At 40.7% G+C, this 20050-nt stretch overlaps 2 protein-coding genes across 3 annotated transcripts in view; both read right to left on the bottom strand.

Annotated features, from left to right (window-relative positions):
• LOC135502518 (uncharacterized) overlaps positions 1-20050 on the bottom strand; it is a 476607-nt gene that overhangs the window by 304169 nt on the left and 152388 nt on the right. The window lies entirely within an intron of this gene.
• The window catches only part of LOC135502450 (hemicentin-2-like), a 209847-nt gene that overhangs the window by 167155 nt on the left and 22642 nt on the right, over positions 1-20050 (bottom strand). For both annotated transcript variants that reach the window (XM_064795286.1, XM_064795287.1), the window contains exons 3-5: positions 3417-3746; positions 2868-3001; positions 2075-2273 (exon numbers count right to left, since the gene is read on the bottom strand). In XM_064795286.1, the coding sequence (XP_064651356.1) occupies positions 2075-2273; positions 2868-3001; positions 3417-3746 (663 nt within the window). The remainder of the gene's footprint in view (positions 1-2074; positions 2274-2867; positions 3002-3416; positions 3747-20050) is intronic.

Raw genomic sequence — 20050 nt, 5'->3', positions numbered from 1 at the left:
ACGCGTCATCCATGACGTCATCAGGAATAGTAAAAATTATTGCACGGCACGTAACGTGACGTGATTGGCCCACCTACTAATGAGGTATGATAAATTGACATATGCCTTCCATGTATTTACGATTTTTGCCCCTGGCGAGGAGAATTTGAGTTAATTTACGTTTAACCTTGTATTCATAAAGCTACTTAAGTCAAAGTGGGGCAACTAAACTGCATCTTAGGTTTAGGTGGGGTACTTACTTAAAGTAAGTCATATTCATAAACATGCTTAAGTCAGGTGGACCACTCAAATCGAATCTTAGATTTAAGACAACTCCGGGGCAGTCTTACTTCTAAGTGGACTGGTTCTTTCAGTTCATTTTGAGCACGGCACTCGTCGGAGATGATTTTGTTGATGTTGGTTGGCTTGGCAACATGAAATTGCACACAACAGGCGTGCAGTTCGCAAATAAAGGGTTTTTTGTGAACGCCTAATCCGCTGGACTTCTAAAACGACTTATAATTATATCAGCGATATCGGTTTGATCAGCAAACATTCTTCTTTTGAGGGATGACCTCGAATCGGAAACTAGGAGGAATTACGCGCTGCCTCCTGAGTTAAAATTGCTTGCGACTCTTCAGTTTTACAATTTTCACGCTTGCGGATCATTCCAACAGGTTACTGGTGATGCTGTCCACATTCCTCAACCAACCATGAGTCGGATATAAATTGCGGAGGTAACAACTCACTGAACCAAATTTCGAATCAAGATGACACTCCTCAATTAGCTGTTTTTATAGCCAGATTCCTTGATTTCACGGTGTTATCGGTGTGGTCGATCGAATGCATGCAATGTATTTTGATTCTAGAGTAATAGGAAAGAGGATGTACGCCAATCCATGATTTTTTTAAAACGGCCTAAAAAACAAGGTTTTTGAGCTCAATTTCAGTAAAAACGCCATTTCTAAAAATACCACTTTTCCCTTGAAAAAATGATGTACGATAATAAACGACTTTTATTAAACGACCCCAAAAAACATGGTATTTGACCTTAATTTTAGTAAAAACGCAATTTCTAGAATTACCACTTTTCCTTAATACTACACCCTGTACTCACCAATCACAAACCAATCTAGGCCTGATCGGACAAAGCCCAGAGAGCTTCGCTCAATCGATATATCTAGGACCTTCGTTTCATGGATGGGGATGTAAACAGGGAAAACTGGTATTCCATCAATGTGCAGGCTATTTTTTATGCACATTTTGGGTTTATCAATGTTGCAGCTAGATGGTTATGTAGCACCCACGACTCAGTTGTGCTCCGAGAAAACGCAGCAACAGATATTGTGAGCCTTTGGGAAGGGGATGAGGTCATCCATATGGGTATCCAGTGTAGCTTTAGCTTATAACGCCATTTTTTAACCCTAACATCCCCGGGCAACGATTATACAATTGTGTGCAGATAATGCTTTGTAATTTGCACATTAGAATGCTCATGATCAATGAATAATGAATTAATTTATAGGCAGAAATCAACAAGAAATATGACGCGGGTACCTGATGTGTCTTTTGAAGAAATGTATTTGTTACACTCAAACTTAAGCGGTCAACCTGGCTAAGTGGGGCGCTGAGTAGTTTTATGAATCCCATTTTAGGTGGGGAACTTAGGGGAGTTTACCACTTAGGGTTTTATAGCACTTAAGTTAAGAACTTTTATGAACATGGGCCGGTTATATAGCGAAACTGAAAAAGGTATAAAATGTTTTAAATGTTTCTTGGCTAAAGCTTTCAGGATACTTTCAGGATGAGTCACTGATAAAACAATGATTTCTTTGCTAGAATGTTTTTGAGAAGTGGTCTGAGCACCGAACATGTTGTATATTGAACATATGTGATTTTAAAAAGGATGGTGATAGGGAAAAAGGTTGGTATAGGAAAACTTGTCTCCTGTTTCTGAAACTAATTTTTTTCCATTTTTAGACATTCACCATGATAAGCGTTTCAACTGACCGGACAGAACTGAAGTAAACATTAAGGGAGGTCTCAAAAAATAAACAACGCTACCTGATAACGCCAACAATTGTAAGATGCTTACCATCACTATTGAAAACAATTGCCTCTGAAACATTTGGCTCTCCAACAACGTTATCTGCTGTACACGTAATGTTATATTCTGTTCTCTCCTTATCCATGTCTGTGCTCATTACTAACACCGTGGTCATAGTCTGTTTCTGGCCGTCTTTGGCCCCAGAGCAGTCTAACTCTTGGACAGTCGGTATGAGGTTAAAGAGTTGCTGGAAAATACGTATTGTAATGGTAAAGCTAAAGGGTCTATTTCATCTTAATATCTTACACTACAGTGGAACATCCCTTTAGCGGACACCACTCTATCAAGGACACCCTCTCTATTTAAAATACTGCACTGGTACCAAAAGGTCGTTTCCTTTTAAATGGACAGTATTTTTTTCCATAATTATAATCAGTGCACCTCCCTCAATTGGAGACAGCACTTCCTAGTACCAAGGGGTCCTTATAAAGAAGTATTTTATTATGATTTTATAACTGAACAAGAGTCATTTTTAAATAAATAACTGCACAGTAGCTTTATTGCTCGAGGAACCACTGGTCGCCAATAGGGGACTTTCACCTCTCACAGTACGTCATGACGATTCATGCTTGAATGAGGAATAGTTTTAATGCTGAATCTAACATGACCCAGGGCCCTTACTATGTATATAAGTTCACTGAATATGGCCACTTCAACCTCTCTCCTGCCTATACGTATGGTCTCCCTAGTTGTCAACTCAAGACAAAAGACCAATAAATCGGTTCAATTTAGTGTAGACCTGAAAGGGCCAGACATCGTCCTCTGATATTGCTCTACTTACGTCATTCACAAGCCATGAAATCTTGGGTGCCGGATATGCACAGTTTGTTGTGCAGGTTATTTTCTTTTGCAAGAGCCGTGGTTCTTCAGATGTAGTCTCGACAACTTCCTTTAGTGTCACGACTGTAACCGGAACTGAAAACAGACCGAAATAAAAAAGTCACATTATGAAAAACAAATGCACACTTATTTCTGCCATAATAAATGTACGATTGAAAAAATGCACTGTAACTGGTGTATTATAGTTCACGAGATATCGTATGAAGTATGTATTGGTATTTACATGAGCCGCACTGTACAATACCCTGTAGCTAATTTGGCTATCACTACTTCAAGAACCAGGGCATAGCAACTTCAATCAAAGTAAATTTTTTGTACACCTTGATAAAAATCAAGACCTGAACACTTTCACTAGTTTCAGTGTCATGGGCGCCAAAAGAACCACTCTTGCATCCTAGTCATTTGCAATCAACTTTATTTCTAATTCGTGAGTTCTCAGATTAGAGGGCCCTTATGCCTTACGTTGGTGTAGCTCCTGATTATAACTTACCCAAAACGTGTAAATCCACAATGTCCATATGGTTGATATACAGACACCGATATTTCCCATTATCGGCCCATTGGACATCCATTATTGTCATATTATAATATCCAAAAGGGTCCTTAGTGTCTGAACATGACATGATGTATTTATTCTTCACAAAGGAAGTACAATCACTGGTTCTTGTTTTGAAATTTGGCGGCGTATGCCAGACTACCGGCACTACTTTATTAGGGTCGTATTTCAGTTTGCACCACAGCCTGACGTTCTGTCCTTGCTTAACTTCGACTGGTCCTGACTGTACTGTGATATCATTCTGGTAATTAGCACCGGTCAATGCTAAAAAGAATTGAAGAAGATTTACTATATGGACCTACAAGGCGACATGCGGTGACTGTTATTGGAGGAATTTGAATAAGCCATTTTTCTGAGCACAAGTATGTTTCGCTTGAAATAGGTTGCTTACAAAAACTAATATTGGTCTAAAATAAAACAAAGTATTTCAAGGTCGCCTAGTTTATACTGCCCTTGTCGATATTTTATACCCCTGGTGAAATATATACCCGGATTGTAGGGGTAGAAAAAGCGCCCAATGAGAGTGCCGCAATCAAACGTTGCAGCATCGTTATCTATATATAACGTGCCTAAGCACACCTATACCCATCCTGACTCTCATGCGTTAGCGTCACCACTATCGAGCTCCACAAACCTATGACGGATTCCATCGATTTTCCTGTTTTCTCGGCACGCTCTCAGCGAGTGCCCAATCACAGCGCTGATATGAAAACTTAAAGAGGGCGAATGTCTTGCGATCGTACGCTGTCCAACCTCGTCGCCTGTTTTGGCAAAGGTACAACTATTGCAATTGTTAGTGTATTTTTAGAATCCGTTTAATGGGCACAGGGTTGTAGGCAGAAATTCTTTCTCCTGGGATAGCCAAGACAAAAACTAGCTAAATCCACAATCTCTAAAGTACTTTTTATCTCCCTCTTTCCCCTGCATCATGGCAAAACATGAATTATCACAATTTTAAGTCGTATTGTATTGGATATTTCAAATCGTACTGTCGCTTCAAATCGGATAGGCCAGGGGCGGATCCAGGATATTTCGAAAGGGGGGCGCACTTTGAGAGCGAAGCCCGAATTGCGAGCGCCGCAGGCGCGAAGCGACGGCGGGGTCTGGGGGGGGGGCTCCCCCAGAAACATTTTCAAGATAAGACTCCATATATGCGATTTCCTGGCATCTGATCTTCAAATATTAAGCACCACTCCCACCCCATTTTCAGTGTCTTTTGTCTGCAAAATCATCAGGAACAGATCGGTACTGCCAGAAAAATTTCTTTAAAAAAGTCCGACTGAAGGAAAGGCACGTGGTTTGAAGGAGGTAGTGATTTATGAAAGAAGGTTGAAAATTATTTTTCAAAGATGAGCGTGTTTTTTTAGAATCTGGTCATGCTGATGCAGAAATCATGCATATTCTAAGGGCTCACTTACCAAGGGACAGCTGGATGACAGGTAAAGTTCTGTGAGGTAATGTATATCCAAGATCGGTCTAATTTGGTTAGGTACCATTTAGCCTACGTATTTAAGTCACACATTATATAGAATATTTAATCCACTCCAACATTTTTTCTACTCTTCGCAAATAAATCGACGAGAGATGACTGCGACTTTCGTTTTTCCGCCATGATTAGGCTACCTGTCTCGCATCTGCGGCGCGTTGGTTGGTCAGCTGACCATTGCACATATAGCCGATTGCGGTGGGAAAGATCCTTCGTGGGATCATGGCGTGTACATATTCTCGCGCTAAAGCCAAGGGGTGTGGTCATGTTTTATATGAGAGTGAACGTGTACGAAAGTTTACTGCACTGGCTCGTTCGTTTAAGCTTGTTTAAGCTTAATTTGGGCTATAATTTTTTTACACCGTGCCGGAATTAGGGGGGGGCGTGCGCCGGGTGCGCCCCCCCTTGGATCCGCGCCTGTAGGCCTACTACTGCAGTTCCTGAGGTCGTTGTTCTGATTGGTCCAAAATCGAGGCGACTTGCCTGGGCAAAAAAAGCTTCTGAGGCGGAAAATGCCAAGGGTTTGATGAGTGATTTGGCGGTGACATAACATTGCCGGTCAAGATGGCCTATACCAGACTGCCAACCTAATAGATAGCACATTGCAGCGATCGGCGACGCAATATACCAATTATCTTTCCTACCGCTGCTTGTGTAACAAATTTCACAATTACCATTCTAAAGCAGTATGTGTTGCAACGGAAAATTGGTATAAGATATTCAAACACAAAAGGGTTAGAATGTTGTAATTTCATTACACTTTAAATCTGTTTTATTGAATTATACAACACAATCATGTACGCTGGGTGGGTGTGTAAAGTAGTAGGAACAAGCGCTCTTCGCAGTGGGTTGTATTGGTTTTTGACAGGATTTGTTAGATGGAGCAAAAAGAAGCCTGATCTCAGATGGGTCATTTGGATTACTGAATGATATCTATATCCATCAACCACCATGCATATGAAATCAAGGAGAAAACTCATTTTAAATTTGTTCAGAAACAAACAATATGTGGTTCGGCATTGGTCAATGGGGCTCGAATTTGAAGTACATGAGTTGCAAGTATAGGCGACCTCGCCATCGCATTCAGTGCAAACCTCATGCCTAATTCGCGCGCAGATCATATTCTGAGATCTCAGTCTAATGCACATGTAACTTGTAAATGCTCGCTTCTATCTGACGCGACTTGCAGTTTGGTACGCTGATCACTAATATGAAAAGTCAAGGACTTAGTGAGCCCCCTTAGGTCGGGGGAGTACCCCCGAACCCCCCTACGGTAGCGTAACGTTTTTACCCAGTACAATGGAGGGGAAACCCCCCAAACCCCCATGTTGGGGCCATCCATAGTTCGTTCCGACACATTTTTGTTTTGGTAATACATTGTGATTGTCCTTAGTCCTATTCATGCGCGGCCAAGCCCTAACCGTAGTTCCTAAAATCATTGATTTCTCGGTCCTCACAGTATGTCAGTGTTGATTTAGCAGTTGTTTTGGCAAAGACATGTTTTGTTGGAGTTTCTGAAACCAAGAGGCGCTACTCAATAGGCGGCTAGCAAGAAACTACGAGTTTACTGTTGTTGCCGACGTATGTGTACACTGAACTTGGGATGTGCGTCGGCCCCGTTTTAAAAAGCCGTCCAGTGCCAGTTGGTGCGTTTTTCGCTGATTTGTGCAAAATTCAACATATCTCAAAAGTTCAATGGTTGACCAAAGCAACTGTCTTTCATGGGGGAATGGTCACTGTAAGAATTATTCAGGAAGAAATTTATAACATTTGGGGGTTTTCGTGATTGTCCGGCCCAATTGGCAATATTGCCATTTGGGATGGTGAACAGAGCTAGGCCTAGGAGCAAATGCGACGCTTATGATTTATTTAAAGAAATAAAATGCCCGATTAAATATCCTGCAGAATCAGGGGAATCGGGCGTTTCCAGTGATATACGACACAAATGGGTTGTCTTCATTCATTCACTTTGGAAACGCATTTTAAAATAGCTGTTAAAGGGGCACGTCATCATCGCGTACATTTTGGAAAAACTCCCTGACGAGACCGGAGCAGACGGCTGAAAGTAGTTTAATTATTGGCCGCTAGGGTGCAGAATGTCGCTAACCCGAATTTTTCACGCAACTATAGCTAAATAGAGCTAGTTCTAGTTTGTGATTCATTTGATACTTCAGATTTGGGCAGTAGACAAATATAACTTAGTCGTCAGTGTGGTTTTAAGCTGGAAAAGCGTATTTGTGCCGTTTTTGGACGGCTGTGCGCGATTAGATTGATTTGTTTATGTCACGTGACCTCGACCATGTCGACACAAAATTGAAATAAACCACCCTTTTCTGTCAATATTTAGGACGGATATTTCCCTAATAAAAATATTAATATAATTGGCCAATTTCTTAGGCATATGTAGCGAATTCCCATGAAGATTTAAATTAATTTCAACCAATGGGATAGCAACCACCACCGGAAGAGCGCGGAGAAATCGTAAAGTAAACGGAGTTAATTGAGCGCCATTTTGAAAAACCAAAAAAAATTGATTGTAGCCTATGCAAGTTACTCTCGTCATTTCTCGTCATTACTCCCGCACACGCGTGTATCTTAAGAGCCCCGCCTAAGAAGGGGGGCTTATTACGTGATACGAAACAATTATCGGAATAATCCTCTTTGCGCTGAATTATCCGTGTATATAAAGTTAACCCTCCAAGGTTATAAAGTTAACCCTCCCCGATGATTGCGCATGCGCGGGGTTCGGACGCACTTTTAAAATCGATCAAGTTTCTGCGAACTAAAACATTAAAAAACCTATGAAAAACCTAAATCTGGATTCATCAAACCATCAGATCTCCAAGTCAACGATGTGAATTATTTGCTGCAGAATTTGAAAAGAAATCGGTCCAGTATTTTTCACAGTTTGCATGGATCAAGTGTCTGGCAGCTTTTTCGAGGATTGTATTTTCGCGGTTCGCCATTTTGTTCTTGGTCATGTTTGTATACACTAGAAACGGTGCGGTACGTGCATAGGATTGCATTGCACGATCTTTGACATGTAAAGTTCCAAACAGGATAGGATGCTTATGTTCAATACCACATTGGCAGATCAGTAAATAGAGAAGCCTTATAGGAATTGAGGTAAGGTAGTGACTATATAATCTACTGTATGCATGCTGCTTACAATCGCTCCTGGCTTTTTTTTGCTGCTGCTTGACTGCTGTTTGTGTTCATTGCAAAGCTAGAATATAAAATGCCACCAAAGTGCCAAGACTGTAAAGCAACCAAAGGGGTATCATATGCCCAAGGGGACCAATTTCTATGCAAAGCATGTACTGCAATACGGTTCCCTACCATGGCCAGTGCCAGTGGTGGTATACAAGGTCAGCGTAGAGGATCAAGATCTTCCATTCACCTACAAGATAAGGAAAGCTCAAAATCTGGCAATGATGAATCTGTAATTGAAAGTGAACACGTAAACTGTGGCTCTTGTAAGAACAAAGTGGAAGAAGAGCAAGATGCACTTCAGTGTGAACTGTGTGAATTTTGGCACCATGCCATTTGTGAAAATGTATCTGTAGAGAATTATGCCTTTCTAAAGAAAAACTCAAATGAGGAAAGTAGTATTCACTGGTACTGTCATAAATGCAATAAATCAGCCGGTAAACTTCTCCAGGCTTACTCTAAACTAGAAAAGAGACAAAGTGTGTTAGAACACAGCCTCACTATCATTCGAGAACAAGTAAATGAAATACCTCATAAAATTAAAGATGAAGTTAAACTACAGATAGCGGAAATGCCAAGTAGTTCAACCTTTGACAAAGATGCACAAGATGCACTGGTTTCCAAAAGTGCACGTGAGATTCAACTCCGAAGCCAGAGAGAGGACAGTATAGTGGTATTTAACGTCCCGGAGAGCGAGCAGGAGGAGACTGAACTCAGAATTGAAGAAGACCGAGAGAAGTTCAAACAAATCTGTGATGCCATTGATCAAAACGAGGTAACATTTGGTAAAATCAGGAGAACTGGCAGAAAAACCGAAGACTATCCAAAGAAAATGATAGTAGAAATAAAGGACAGTAAGGCAAAAAACCGTATACTCAGGGCAAGTGGTGCCCTCAAGGATCACCAAAACCCAGTGATGAGGAAGATCTTCATGAAGAAGAACCAGACCCCATTACAACAGAAGGAAGCCAAGGCATACTACGAAATGATGAGAGCCAAGGAGAAAGAAGAGGAGAGGAGGTAGAAAATGCACAAATTTTCAGAGACAATGTACATACACGCAGTTATAATTTATTTTCAGCACCTACTTCAGAAGTTAATTTAGATGCACGTTCAAAATTTGGATTCAAATGCCTCTCATTAAATGCAGATAGTCTAGTCAATAAAAGGCCGGAACTTGAACTGTTAATAGAAAGTACTGATGCAGACATAATTAGTGTGACCGAATTAATACCAAAAAATTCACGATGTGTTGTACAGGCGTCGGAGTTCAATATAAATGGTTTCACCTTTTACTCAAACTTAGGAAATGTTACAGGTCCCCACAGAGGAGTTGGTATTTATGTACGAAACTTCATCTCAACGGTGGAAGTTAATCTAGAGGAGAAATTTGATGAGAGTGTGTGGCTTGAGATAAAATTGCGTGATAATGACACCTTACTAGTCGGATGTCTATACAGATCTCCAAATTCTACAGAATTAGCTAATGAAAAACAGAGAAATGCGCTTCGCTCAGCTAGCAATCGTAAATATAGTCATTATCTAGTAATGGGAGATACAAACCATCCTGAGATCGACTGGACAAATATAATGTCAAATGCAAGCCCAAACCACCCAGCAAGCCGCTTCCTAGAAACCATTAGAGACTGTTTCTGGTTTCAGCATGTAACGAAACCTACTCATCATAGAGGTGAAAACCGACCAAATGTATTGGACTTAGTCTTCACAAACGAACAGGACATGATAAATGAAATCCATATGCTTCCACCATTAGGAAAAAGCCACCATTCTTGCATTAACTTTTTATACAGATGTTATGTCCCAGGGGACCACTCAGAGTGCATGAAATCTGCTTTCACCAAGGCAGACTTTGACAGTATGAGGAGAGAGCATGCGGACATAGAATGGGAAAAACATATCAGTAACCTGGATACTAAAGATACTTGGACCTTCATAAAAGACAAAATACTGGAGACGACAAAAAAGTATGTGCCACTAAGACGACACAACCCAACAGCCAGACGAAAACCATTGTGGTTAAACCCTAAAGCCCTAGCTAAGGTTAAAAAGAAAAGGGAAGCCTATAAGAGGTATCTAGAAACTAAGGAGGGTAAAGACTATGATATGTATGCTAGGCTAAGGAACCAGGTGAAGTGGGAGGTCAGAAAGGCAAAAAAGAATCATGAAAGGGAAATTGCAGAAAATGCTAAAAGAAACCCAAAAGCTTTCTATCAATATGCCAGATCAAAAATGAAGACAAAGTGCGGAATACCAAATCTGACGAACAGAGATGGAAACCAAACTGAAAATGATCATGAAAAGGCAGAGGTTTTAAATGATTTCTTCACCAGTGTTTTCACCATTGAGGATAAAAGCAATATACCGCCCCCTGATCTAGAGCCCATGGACCATAATGATATAAATCTAGAACTTTTCATAACTCCAGCAGAGGTACGGAAAAAGCTTGAAGAACTCAAGGTATCTAAATCACCTGGACCAGATGGCATCCATCCGAGGGTTCTAAAGGAACTTAGTAATGAACTGGCAATACCGCTAAGTTTACTTTTCAATAAGTCATTGAATGAAGGAAAACTGCCGTCCGATTGGAAGAAGGCACAGATCACAGCCTTACATAAAAAAGGAAGTAAGTCTGACTGCGGAAATTATAGGCCGATAAGCCTAACATCAATAATATGCAAAATCATGGAGGATTTTGTAAGGACCAGGTTAAACGACCATCTAAGAGCTGCTGTATCCAAATCTCAACATGGCTTTCAAAAGGGAAGATCTTGCATTACACAGTTACTTGAATCAATGGATAGAATAACGGAAATCCTTGACAAAGGACATCCTGTAGACGTAATCTACCTAGATTTTTCAAAGGCTTTCGATTCAGTACCCCATGAGCGATTGAAAGTCAAGCTGAGAAATTATGGAATAAAAGGCAAGATTTATGATTGGGTCTGTGACTTCATTACTGACAGAAAGCAAAGAGTCATGGTAAATGGATCTGCATCGGCCTGGACATCAGTTAGGAGTGGAGTCCCCCAAGGCAGTGTTCTGGGCCCAACATTGTTTGTCTACTATGTAAATGACTTACCGGAGTGTGTTGAGAACTTTTGTGAAATGTTTGCAGATGATGCCAAGATTATTGCAAGGATTCGAAGCCCTGCAGATAGTATAGGATTGCAAAGGGATTTGATCAGCCTAGATTACTGGTCACTTAAATGGCAATTAGGTTTCAACACTGATAAATGCAAACGAATGCATTATGGGCGAAATAACAATCATAAAGAATACTTCCTGACAAAAAATGGTATAAGAAATGAAATTAAAGAAACTGACATTGAAAAAGATTTAGGAGTCACCTTCGATAACAGACTTAGCTTCAGCAAGCATGTAGAAACTGTGGCAAATACAGCCACCAAAGTGGTAGGCATGATCAGGAGATCTTTCGAATACCTGGATTCGAAGATGTTTGCCATCCTATTTAAAAGCCTGGTGAGACCTCACCTAGAATATGCAAACGTGATTTGGTCGCCCCATTTGAAGAAAGACGTAACAGTGCTGGAAAATGTACAAAGACGTGCTACCAAGATGATTCCAGGTATGAGGGACAAAAGCTACGAAGAGAGATTAAAGCTCGTAGGTTTACCTAGTCTTGCATATAGAAGGTTACGAGGAGATTTGATAGAGGCGTATAAAATCTCACATGGATTTTATAATATTGAAGGAGAAAAACTACTCAGACCAGCTGATGATAAACACCTGACCAGAGGGCATTCTTTTAAACTCAACAAACCTAGAGCCAGGATGGATACACGAAAGTATTTTTTCTCAAACCGAGTCATCGACCCATGGAACAGCCTACCGAACCATATTGTTAACGCCGAGTCTCTAAATATATTTAAAAACCAGATAGATGCCCACTACAAATCTGAGTCATTTAGTCTGGACCCAAAACCAATCCTAAACCCTCGCTTCCACCCCACCGCACTCCCGCAATCAGCAGAAAAAGTTAAGAAGAAAAAACCTGCTACAGGCTAAAAAGCCTATTTGCAGTAATATATGTATGTATGTATGTATGTATGTTAAGAGAGGCACTCATTTTAATGTTAGCCAATGCTAGGCTATACTCGGGACTTTATGAAATTATGTAAAAACTGTAGAGCTGAAAACGCTTTAAGCCACGGGGTCATGTGTTAAATCCCTCGTATAGTCAGAATTACTGTTTTTATTTGTACTATTATATCATACATGTAGAAGCTCGACAGAATATAGAACCTTCGGATTAAGTTGCCATTTGACCTTGTCTGTTTGATAACAATTTGGCAATGTCAGTTTTGATAATTTGGCAATCACCTGCTTAGACCAGCGACGAAGTCAAGCGAAAACTCATCTTCTTCGCCCATTCGCACACTGTTGATCATGCACTCGGAACTAAATGCAGCTGGTGGTAGCGAAAATACAACAAACAGACCACTTTGATTCGCAGTGACTGAGACAGTATATCGATGCAGTTTTTCGCCAACCAGACAGTTTGCTCCAACTGGTCTGAGTTCAGAAACTGGTTACCTGCATTTTTATCACTAGCTAATTAAATCTTTTGTCTTCGTCACATTCCTGGCTATGGTGTTGCACAGCAAAGCTTTCCGAGATCATATATTATTAACAAATAGCATGTATAAAGTGTAACATATCTGGTATCAGTCTGACCTCAGTAGCTCGGATCAAGATGACCAAGGCTACTGCGAAACCAAGTCAATTGCAAATGTATTCATCTTTACTGTAAGCTCTCCTCACTAAAAATGCCAAGTCTGATGAAGATTTAATCAAAATGCGGTTATTGTTTTTTTTAACAGTTTTTCCTCTTGTTGGCGGTGTGGTAGTAGGAGGAGTCATTGTACTTGTAGCAGGCGTCATTGCGGTATTTGTTTTATGGTAAGATACTGTACAGTCTGAAACATAGTCACAGACACTGGTTTCTCGATGATCACATAAGATATACAATCAAAACACCGCAGGATATCAGCTCAGACGATGAAGTAGACGTAGACGCCTACGACTACGTGGATAGTCCTTCGAGAAGGCTTCAAAATGATTCGGGCGAAAACCCAGCTCCCGAACCTCAGGATCATCAAATGGAGTACGCAACCCAATATGAGCAGTTCGGGCAGGATGTCTTAAGCAAGAAGAAAATCGGTCAGGAGAGACAGGAGCCTGAAGACAATGACAGCAACTTATCAATCCCCATTCAGGGACAACCTGGCCAGAGCACAACCGAAAGCAGTTCAAGCCAATCCGATGGGGACAATAAGCGGTCCCAAAGTTACTCAAATGACGATATGGCTCACAGCCAAGTGTCAACATATGCCAATTTAGGTCGAGTAGAGCCAGTTCAGCATATAGAATATATGGACGCAAGGGCCCAAAGCGCCGCGTAGCGGCAAAAAAGCGAAGCTGGCGAAACATTTATAACGGGTCACCGTCACTTATTATTGGACTTATAGCGCATTTACGGGGTTGCAACTATTTTGCTTTATAGTGTCACCAGAAAAGAAAAGCATGCGACCTAACACCGATCTATTTGTATAAAGTGATAATTGGAAGGTATATAGTAGGAAATATCAATAAAATAATCATTCCATGTCGTCTTTTGAGGGCATTTTCGATTGTAAAAAAATATATGTGTACGTCACCGGAGTCTCTGCAATGATAATTTGATCACAGCAGTCTCGCGCAAGTAGAAGTTCTGTACCTATTAGTTCTTCACTTATTAGTCTCCATGTCTGGCGCAAAGCCAGACGTTTTCCATTACGAATTCACTACGATGTTTGACAAGAAGGAGCAGTGCGCGAGATATGCTAATGAGCAGACTTCCCTCGCTTGAGTTTCGGAAGAATGTTCCACATCGCGCTAAGCTGACCACTGCTGACCACAACAGGCGTGCATTGGACTGGTACAGGTTGGAACTGAACATTGAATATGCTGGTGGTGACGCTTTCTGATGAGAAGTTGGTCGTGACTGATGCCGTATCCTTGGACTTGTCCACAGCATCGTTCAATCATCGCTCTCTGAGCTGCCTTGATTCTGTACTTACCCAAATACTGACACCAAATGCCTGTTGACTGTGCTTTAAGAGAGACTGGCGCCATGCCTAGTCTCTCTTAAAGCACAGTCAACCGACACCAACCCCCTCAGACTCAGAAACCACAAACGCCCAACCCTTCCTGCTACCTTAATACTTCTGGACCTCAAACATGTAGAGCCATGTCCGGAATAATAGTGTATAGGTGTCTCAACAGTCAGCGCTGATTTGGGCTATGGTAATACGTAGGTGGTCACGCAGCGATTTAAAAAGGTCTGGTCGATGTTAAACTGGAAACTAGTCCATTTGAAAAAGACAAATTTTTTTGCACTGTTTAGGGGGGGAGGTTGCAACATTTTTATATTCAAAATATCATAAGAATTAAGCATGGTCTGGATGACCAATATTTTTCAAGTGCATGTCAATAAATTCACGTCAGTGGGTTGGAACCCTAACATCCCAAAAGTGGTGCCGTGGAAAAAATAAATGAAAAAAGTGCCAGAACCACCAAACCGCGAGGATGGAGTTAAGACGTCTGTCTCTCTTACTAAAATTCCCCAGTGACAGTCAGCGCCACCCGTAGTCGTAGACCGATCTGAACCCTCTTAAAGTTTCACATGTCGTGGTGGTTATCCATGCTTGTGGAAGTTGGAATGACATCGACGAACAGGTGGCGGCCGCGTGTAGCATGACACATTGTATATATTGCTATTAACGTCATCTATGAGGCAAGTGATAACCGTCATTTTATACGTCAGGCCCGATTTTCAAAAACAGTGGAACGTTTCTTAACCGCTGGGGCTATGGACTTGAAACGTTTCGCGGATTCGGGACTTCGTCACGGCCGCAAAATTCTATGAATAAGTTTTTTATTTTAGGCTCACCGTAGGGGAGTCTATTCAGCACCGCTGTGTCCGTCGTCCGTCGTCGTATCCTGTTTCTGATCCGATCTGATTCTTGACTTGTCCACATGGGGGCCAGAAGTGGAAACCTTAAAAGTGTGATATCTCTCTTATGAGACACACGTTTTATATGAAATGTTTATGGTAGGTTCTCCTAGTAAGGATACATCACATATCATACGGGTTTTTGATTTGATCTAATTTTCAGAGTCACAGAGGTCAAGTGGCGTAAATTGTCCGTTTGAATGTAACTATGGCACGTTTCTTAACCGATAAAGCTATGAACTTGAAATTAGGTACAAATGACTCCCTACATAACCTCTGACACCGAATTTCGGTATGATCTGATTGTCAACTTGGCCACCAGGGGGCCAAAACTAATAAAGGTAAAAAGTGCAATATCTCGCTTAATAGTGACTCGTTTTCAATTTTATTTTTATGGTAGGTACTCAAAGCAAGGATACATCACATATCATACGGGTTTTTAATTTGACCTAATGTTCAAGGTCACAGAGGTCAAATGGCGTAAATTGTCCGTTTGAGTGTAACTATGGCACGTTTCTTAACCGATGAAGCTATGAACTTGAAATTGAGTACACATGACTACCTACATCATATAACCTCTGACACCGAATTTCGGTCTGATCTGATTCTCGACTTGACCACCAGGGGGCCAAAACTAATAAAGGTAAAACGTGCAATATCTCGCTTAATAGTGACTTGTTTTCAATTTCATTTTTATGGTAGGTACTCATAGCAAGGATACATCACATATTCTACGGGTTTTTGATTTGACCTAATTTTTAAGGTCGAAGATGTCAAATGGCGTAAATTGGCCGTTTTAGGGTAACTCTCGCATGTTTCTCAATCGCTGAAGCTATGAACTTGAAATTTATTACACATTTCTCCCTAAATCAGAGAAACTCTGACATCAAATTTCGGTCTGATCCGATTCTCGACTTGGCCACCAGGGGACAAAGACTAAGAAAGGCACAAAGTGCGATATTAGACTTATTAGTAGTGACTTGTTTCAATGATATTAAGTGACTTGTTTTCGATGATATTTTTATGGTAGGTACTCCACGCAACGATACATCACATGTCATACCGACTTTGGTTTGACCTATATGCTATATACATGTAGCATGTTTCTTAACCAGGATGAATTCCTAACCACCAAATATCTATACGGTGAGCACAATGGCCCTTGGCCGTTTCATTAAACTCGTTTCCGATGGATTTGAACCCTTCCCTCAAATGAGCACACAGCTTAAATGAGAGGTTTTGTTATACATTGCGTACATGTCGGCAATTTAGTTCTCTGGTGCTATACCAAAATAACAAGTCGAGGTTCATGACGTAACGGACGGTCACCAGACCTGCCCTGGCAAAGGAATAAATAAGAATTATATCTTTAGTTCGCAATAAATACATACATATTTCGGTTGGGTGATACACAAAACCACTCGAGTGGGGTTTCTGAGGTATCAGACTACACCCGAGTGATGGTCTTTGGCTTGGGCACTAGTATTAGTCTCGATTTGGTTGCCTTTATTCAATTTGACCTCTCAAATCAGGACATCTCTCTACAATGAACAGCAAATGTCCTGCAAAACATGTGTTGAAAGTTAACCAGCCCGTAAACACAACTAGGTGACTTTTTCCGATTTATCAACGGTTCCTCTAACTTTTCATCTCATTTATCCGACATTTCTCCGACTTTGTTAAAAAGGTCGGATTTCCAGAAACCTGTGAAAAATAGCGCTTCCCAAAATAGGTCACTAATGATCAAAGTCAAGAATCATATTGGACCTAAATTCGATGTAAGAAGTTATCTGACCTGGAGGGTCATGTGTACCAACTTTCAAGGTGCTAGCAGTAGCGGTGAAAAAACGTGTCATTGTTACACTCAAACGGGAACTTTTGCCATTTGATCTATTTGACCTTGAAAAGTAGGTCAAATAAAAAGTCATACGACATGTGTTGTATCCTTGCTAGGAGAACCTTCAAAAAAATATGATAGAAAAGAATTCGCTAATAAGCAAGATATTGCACTTTCTACCTTTTTCAGTTTTGGCCTCTGGTGGCCAAGTCGAGAAGCAGATCAAACCGAATTTCGGCGTTGGAGGTTATCTGACATAGGTGATCATGTTTCAAGTTCATAGCTTAAGTGATTAGGTAATGTTCCATAGTTGTACTCAAACGGCCAATTTATCCCAATTGACCTATGTGATATTGAAAAGTAGGTCAACTTTAAAACCCGTAAGACAGATATGTGATATATCCTTGCTCGGAGTACCTACCATAAAAACAAGTCATTGATAATAGCTGAATGGCTCAGAGGCAGAGTGGGCTAAACTATTTCCTTTATTATTGATGTGATAGTTTTTTAAAGTTATTTTGGGTAAATAAAAACCCCAAAGACATTTTCAAAATATTGTTAATCTTTTAAACCTTGGTCATAGAAATACTATGGGTAAGACTTCTCTGTTATGTATAAAGGACATACACAGTGCTGCATAAAATGGTCATAACACAAATTCGGAAAAAAATTGGGTTAGCCCACTCTGCTTCTAAACCCTTCAATTGATAATATTGATTATTGTTATTATTATTAAAACCATTTTTATAGCGCTTCACAATATAGTAAAATATGCATGCATTCAATAGGTAAATACAATGTACACAGTATGATTATGAAATAAAGGGAGGTATTGTACTTTTTACTTTTTTTCAGTTCTTGCCCCCTGGTGGCCAATTCAAGGTTCAAATCGGACCGAAATTCGCTGTCAAAGGTTACATGACCTGGGGGTTTCAAGTTCACAGTCCCACTGCTTAAAAAACGTGCCATAGTTTTTGAAATAATATAAGAATGATGGACGACGGTCACTATCGTATTGAATAGACTCCCCTACAGTGAGCCAAAAAGGTCCAAATATCTATTCAAAAAATTCACATGAGCCTATGAATGGTGCTTTATGACCATCATTTTTTTTTGCTTAGATGCACGACCAACAAAATATACAATGCCGCATTCAATTACCTTATTTTATCTCTGTGATATTTAGAAACTAGAGGCTTGACGGTCTTGTCGCTTCGCTGGTTGTGTGATTATGGTTGCTAAGGAATTCGCCGTTCAAAAGTATTACATGCACATACACAGGAAGTGTGTGTGTGGGGGGGGGGGGGGGGGGTGACGATGCGTATGGAAAGCACACTTGGGCGTGACATTCGTTAAATCACCCGAGGCGAAGGCAATCCATTTTTTATATCATACCGAAATATTTTTAGTCGGCTGTTTCTAGTATGGTTTCGATCGGTGAAATCAAGATTTTAGAATTTTCAGGGAAAACTGCTTTGGTGGGGAAGAAAGTAAATTCTTGAACGCAATCAAGAATCAAAAATACTTATTTTTCAAAAGTATACACGGTATATTCATAGAAATTCCCTCTGGAAACTCGCATAATAGCAATCTTGGGCTGCAGGTTTTTCCACTCGATGCTTTCATTTACGTCCGCACTGAGACAGCAGGCACGAGATCGTCAATGGACGTATATGGCTGGCGCGAGTGGACAAAATTTAGAATTATGCCACGGCATGAAAAGGAAGAGTGGTACACCATAAATCAACCAATCAAAACATCGGATCTCGTGAATTATGCCGCGGCAGAATTCAAAATTATGCCACGGCATAAATAGGAATTGTGGTGTGGCATAATTCGACCAATCAGAAAGTGGCAATCGTTTTATTTATGGTGCGGCATAAATTGCACTTCCGTCCACAATTCCTATTTATGGCGCGGCATAATTCACGAGATCCGATGTTTTGATTGGTTGATTTATGGCGCACCACAGTTCCGATTTACTTCCGTCCTCCATAAATGACACTTCCATCCACAATTCCTATTTATGCCGCGGCATAATTCACGAGATCCGAGGTTTTGATTGGTCGATTTATGGCGCACCACAATTCCGATTTATGCCGAGGCATAATTCTGAATTCTGTCCGATTGCGCCAGCCATAGACGTAATCATCGTGTTGGTTTGCAGGTGTTGGGGCCGTTGATCCATACTCGTTCTGTTCAACGATGTCAATATTAAACTTATAGTCATGAAATTCAGGCCAAGCTTCATTGGCAGTCTAAATTACCGGCATGTCAAAGGAATGAATGAAGAAACGGCCATGAAGAAAACACAGACATCAAAGTTCATATTGAGAGCACAGACAGAGTCAACCGCAAATGTTTCCTGTTCTGTGGCGCTCTACATCGATTTGCTGGTTGTCCTGATTACTAGATGATAGATTAAACACACCAGGTGCAGGTGTTGGGGCCGTTGATCCATACTCGTTCTGTTCAACGATGTCAATATTAAACTTATAGTCATGAAATTCAGGCCAAGCTTCATTGGCAGTCTAAATTACCGGCATGTCAAAGGAATGAATGAAGAAACGGCCATGAAGAAAACACAGACATCAAAGTTCATATTGAGAGCACAGACAGAGTCAACCGCAAATGTTTCCTGTTCTGTGGCGCTCTACATCGATTTGCTGGTTGTCCTGATTACTAGATGATAGCTTAAACACACCAGTTAATAAGTTAATAAGTTTATTGATGAAGCTGTCCTGAATAAGCAGATATATCAGTGTTCTTGTGGCGCTATGTCAAGTCAATAGCTTAATTTGCGCTTTTTCTACCATAATTGCCTAAGTTGTCGAGATTATTGCACGGGCTGTGTTGTGTAGCATGTAAACCAGAATAGAAGATGTGATTGCAAGCGCTTGACCATAAATGTTCTATAAAGTGACTTAAAATGGAAGAATTGACGGCTATGGTTACCTGTGTGCACCTGTGTGACTGTCCGCTGTGGTAACACCACTTAA

The sequence above is a fragment of the Lineus longissimus genome, chromosome 18 (genome assembly GCF_910592395.1).
Source record: "Lineus longissimus chromosome 18, tnLinLong1.2, whole genome shotgun sequence".
NCBI lineage: Eukaryota > Metazoa > Nemertea > Pilidiophora > Heteronemertea > Lineidae > Lineus > Lineus longissimus.
Note: the sequence above shows the minus strand (reverse complement) of the source record. Positions and strands in the feature narration are given on the sequence as shown.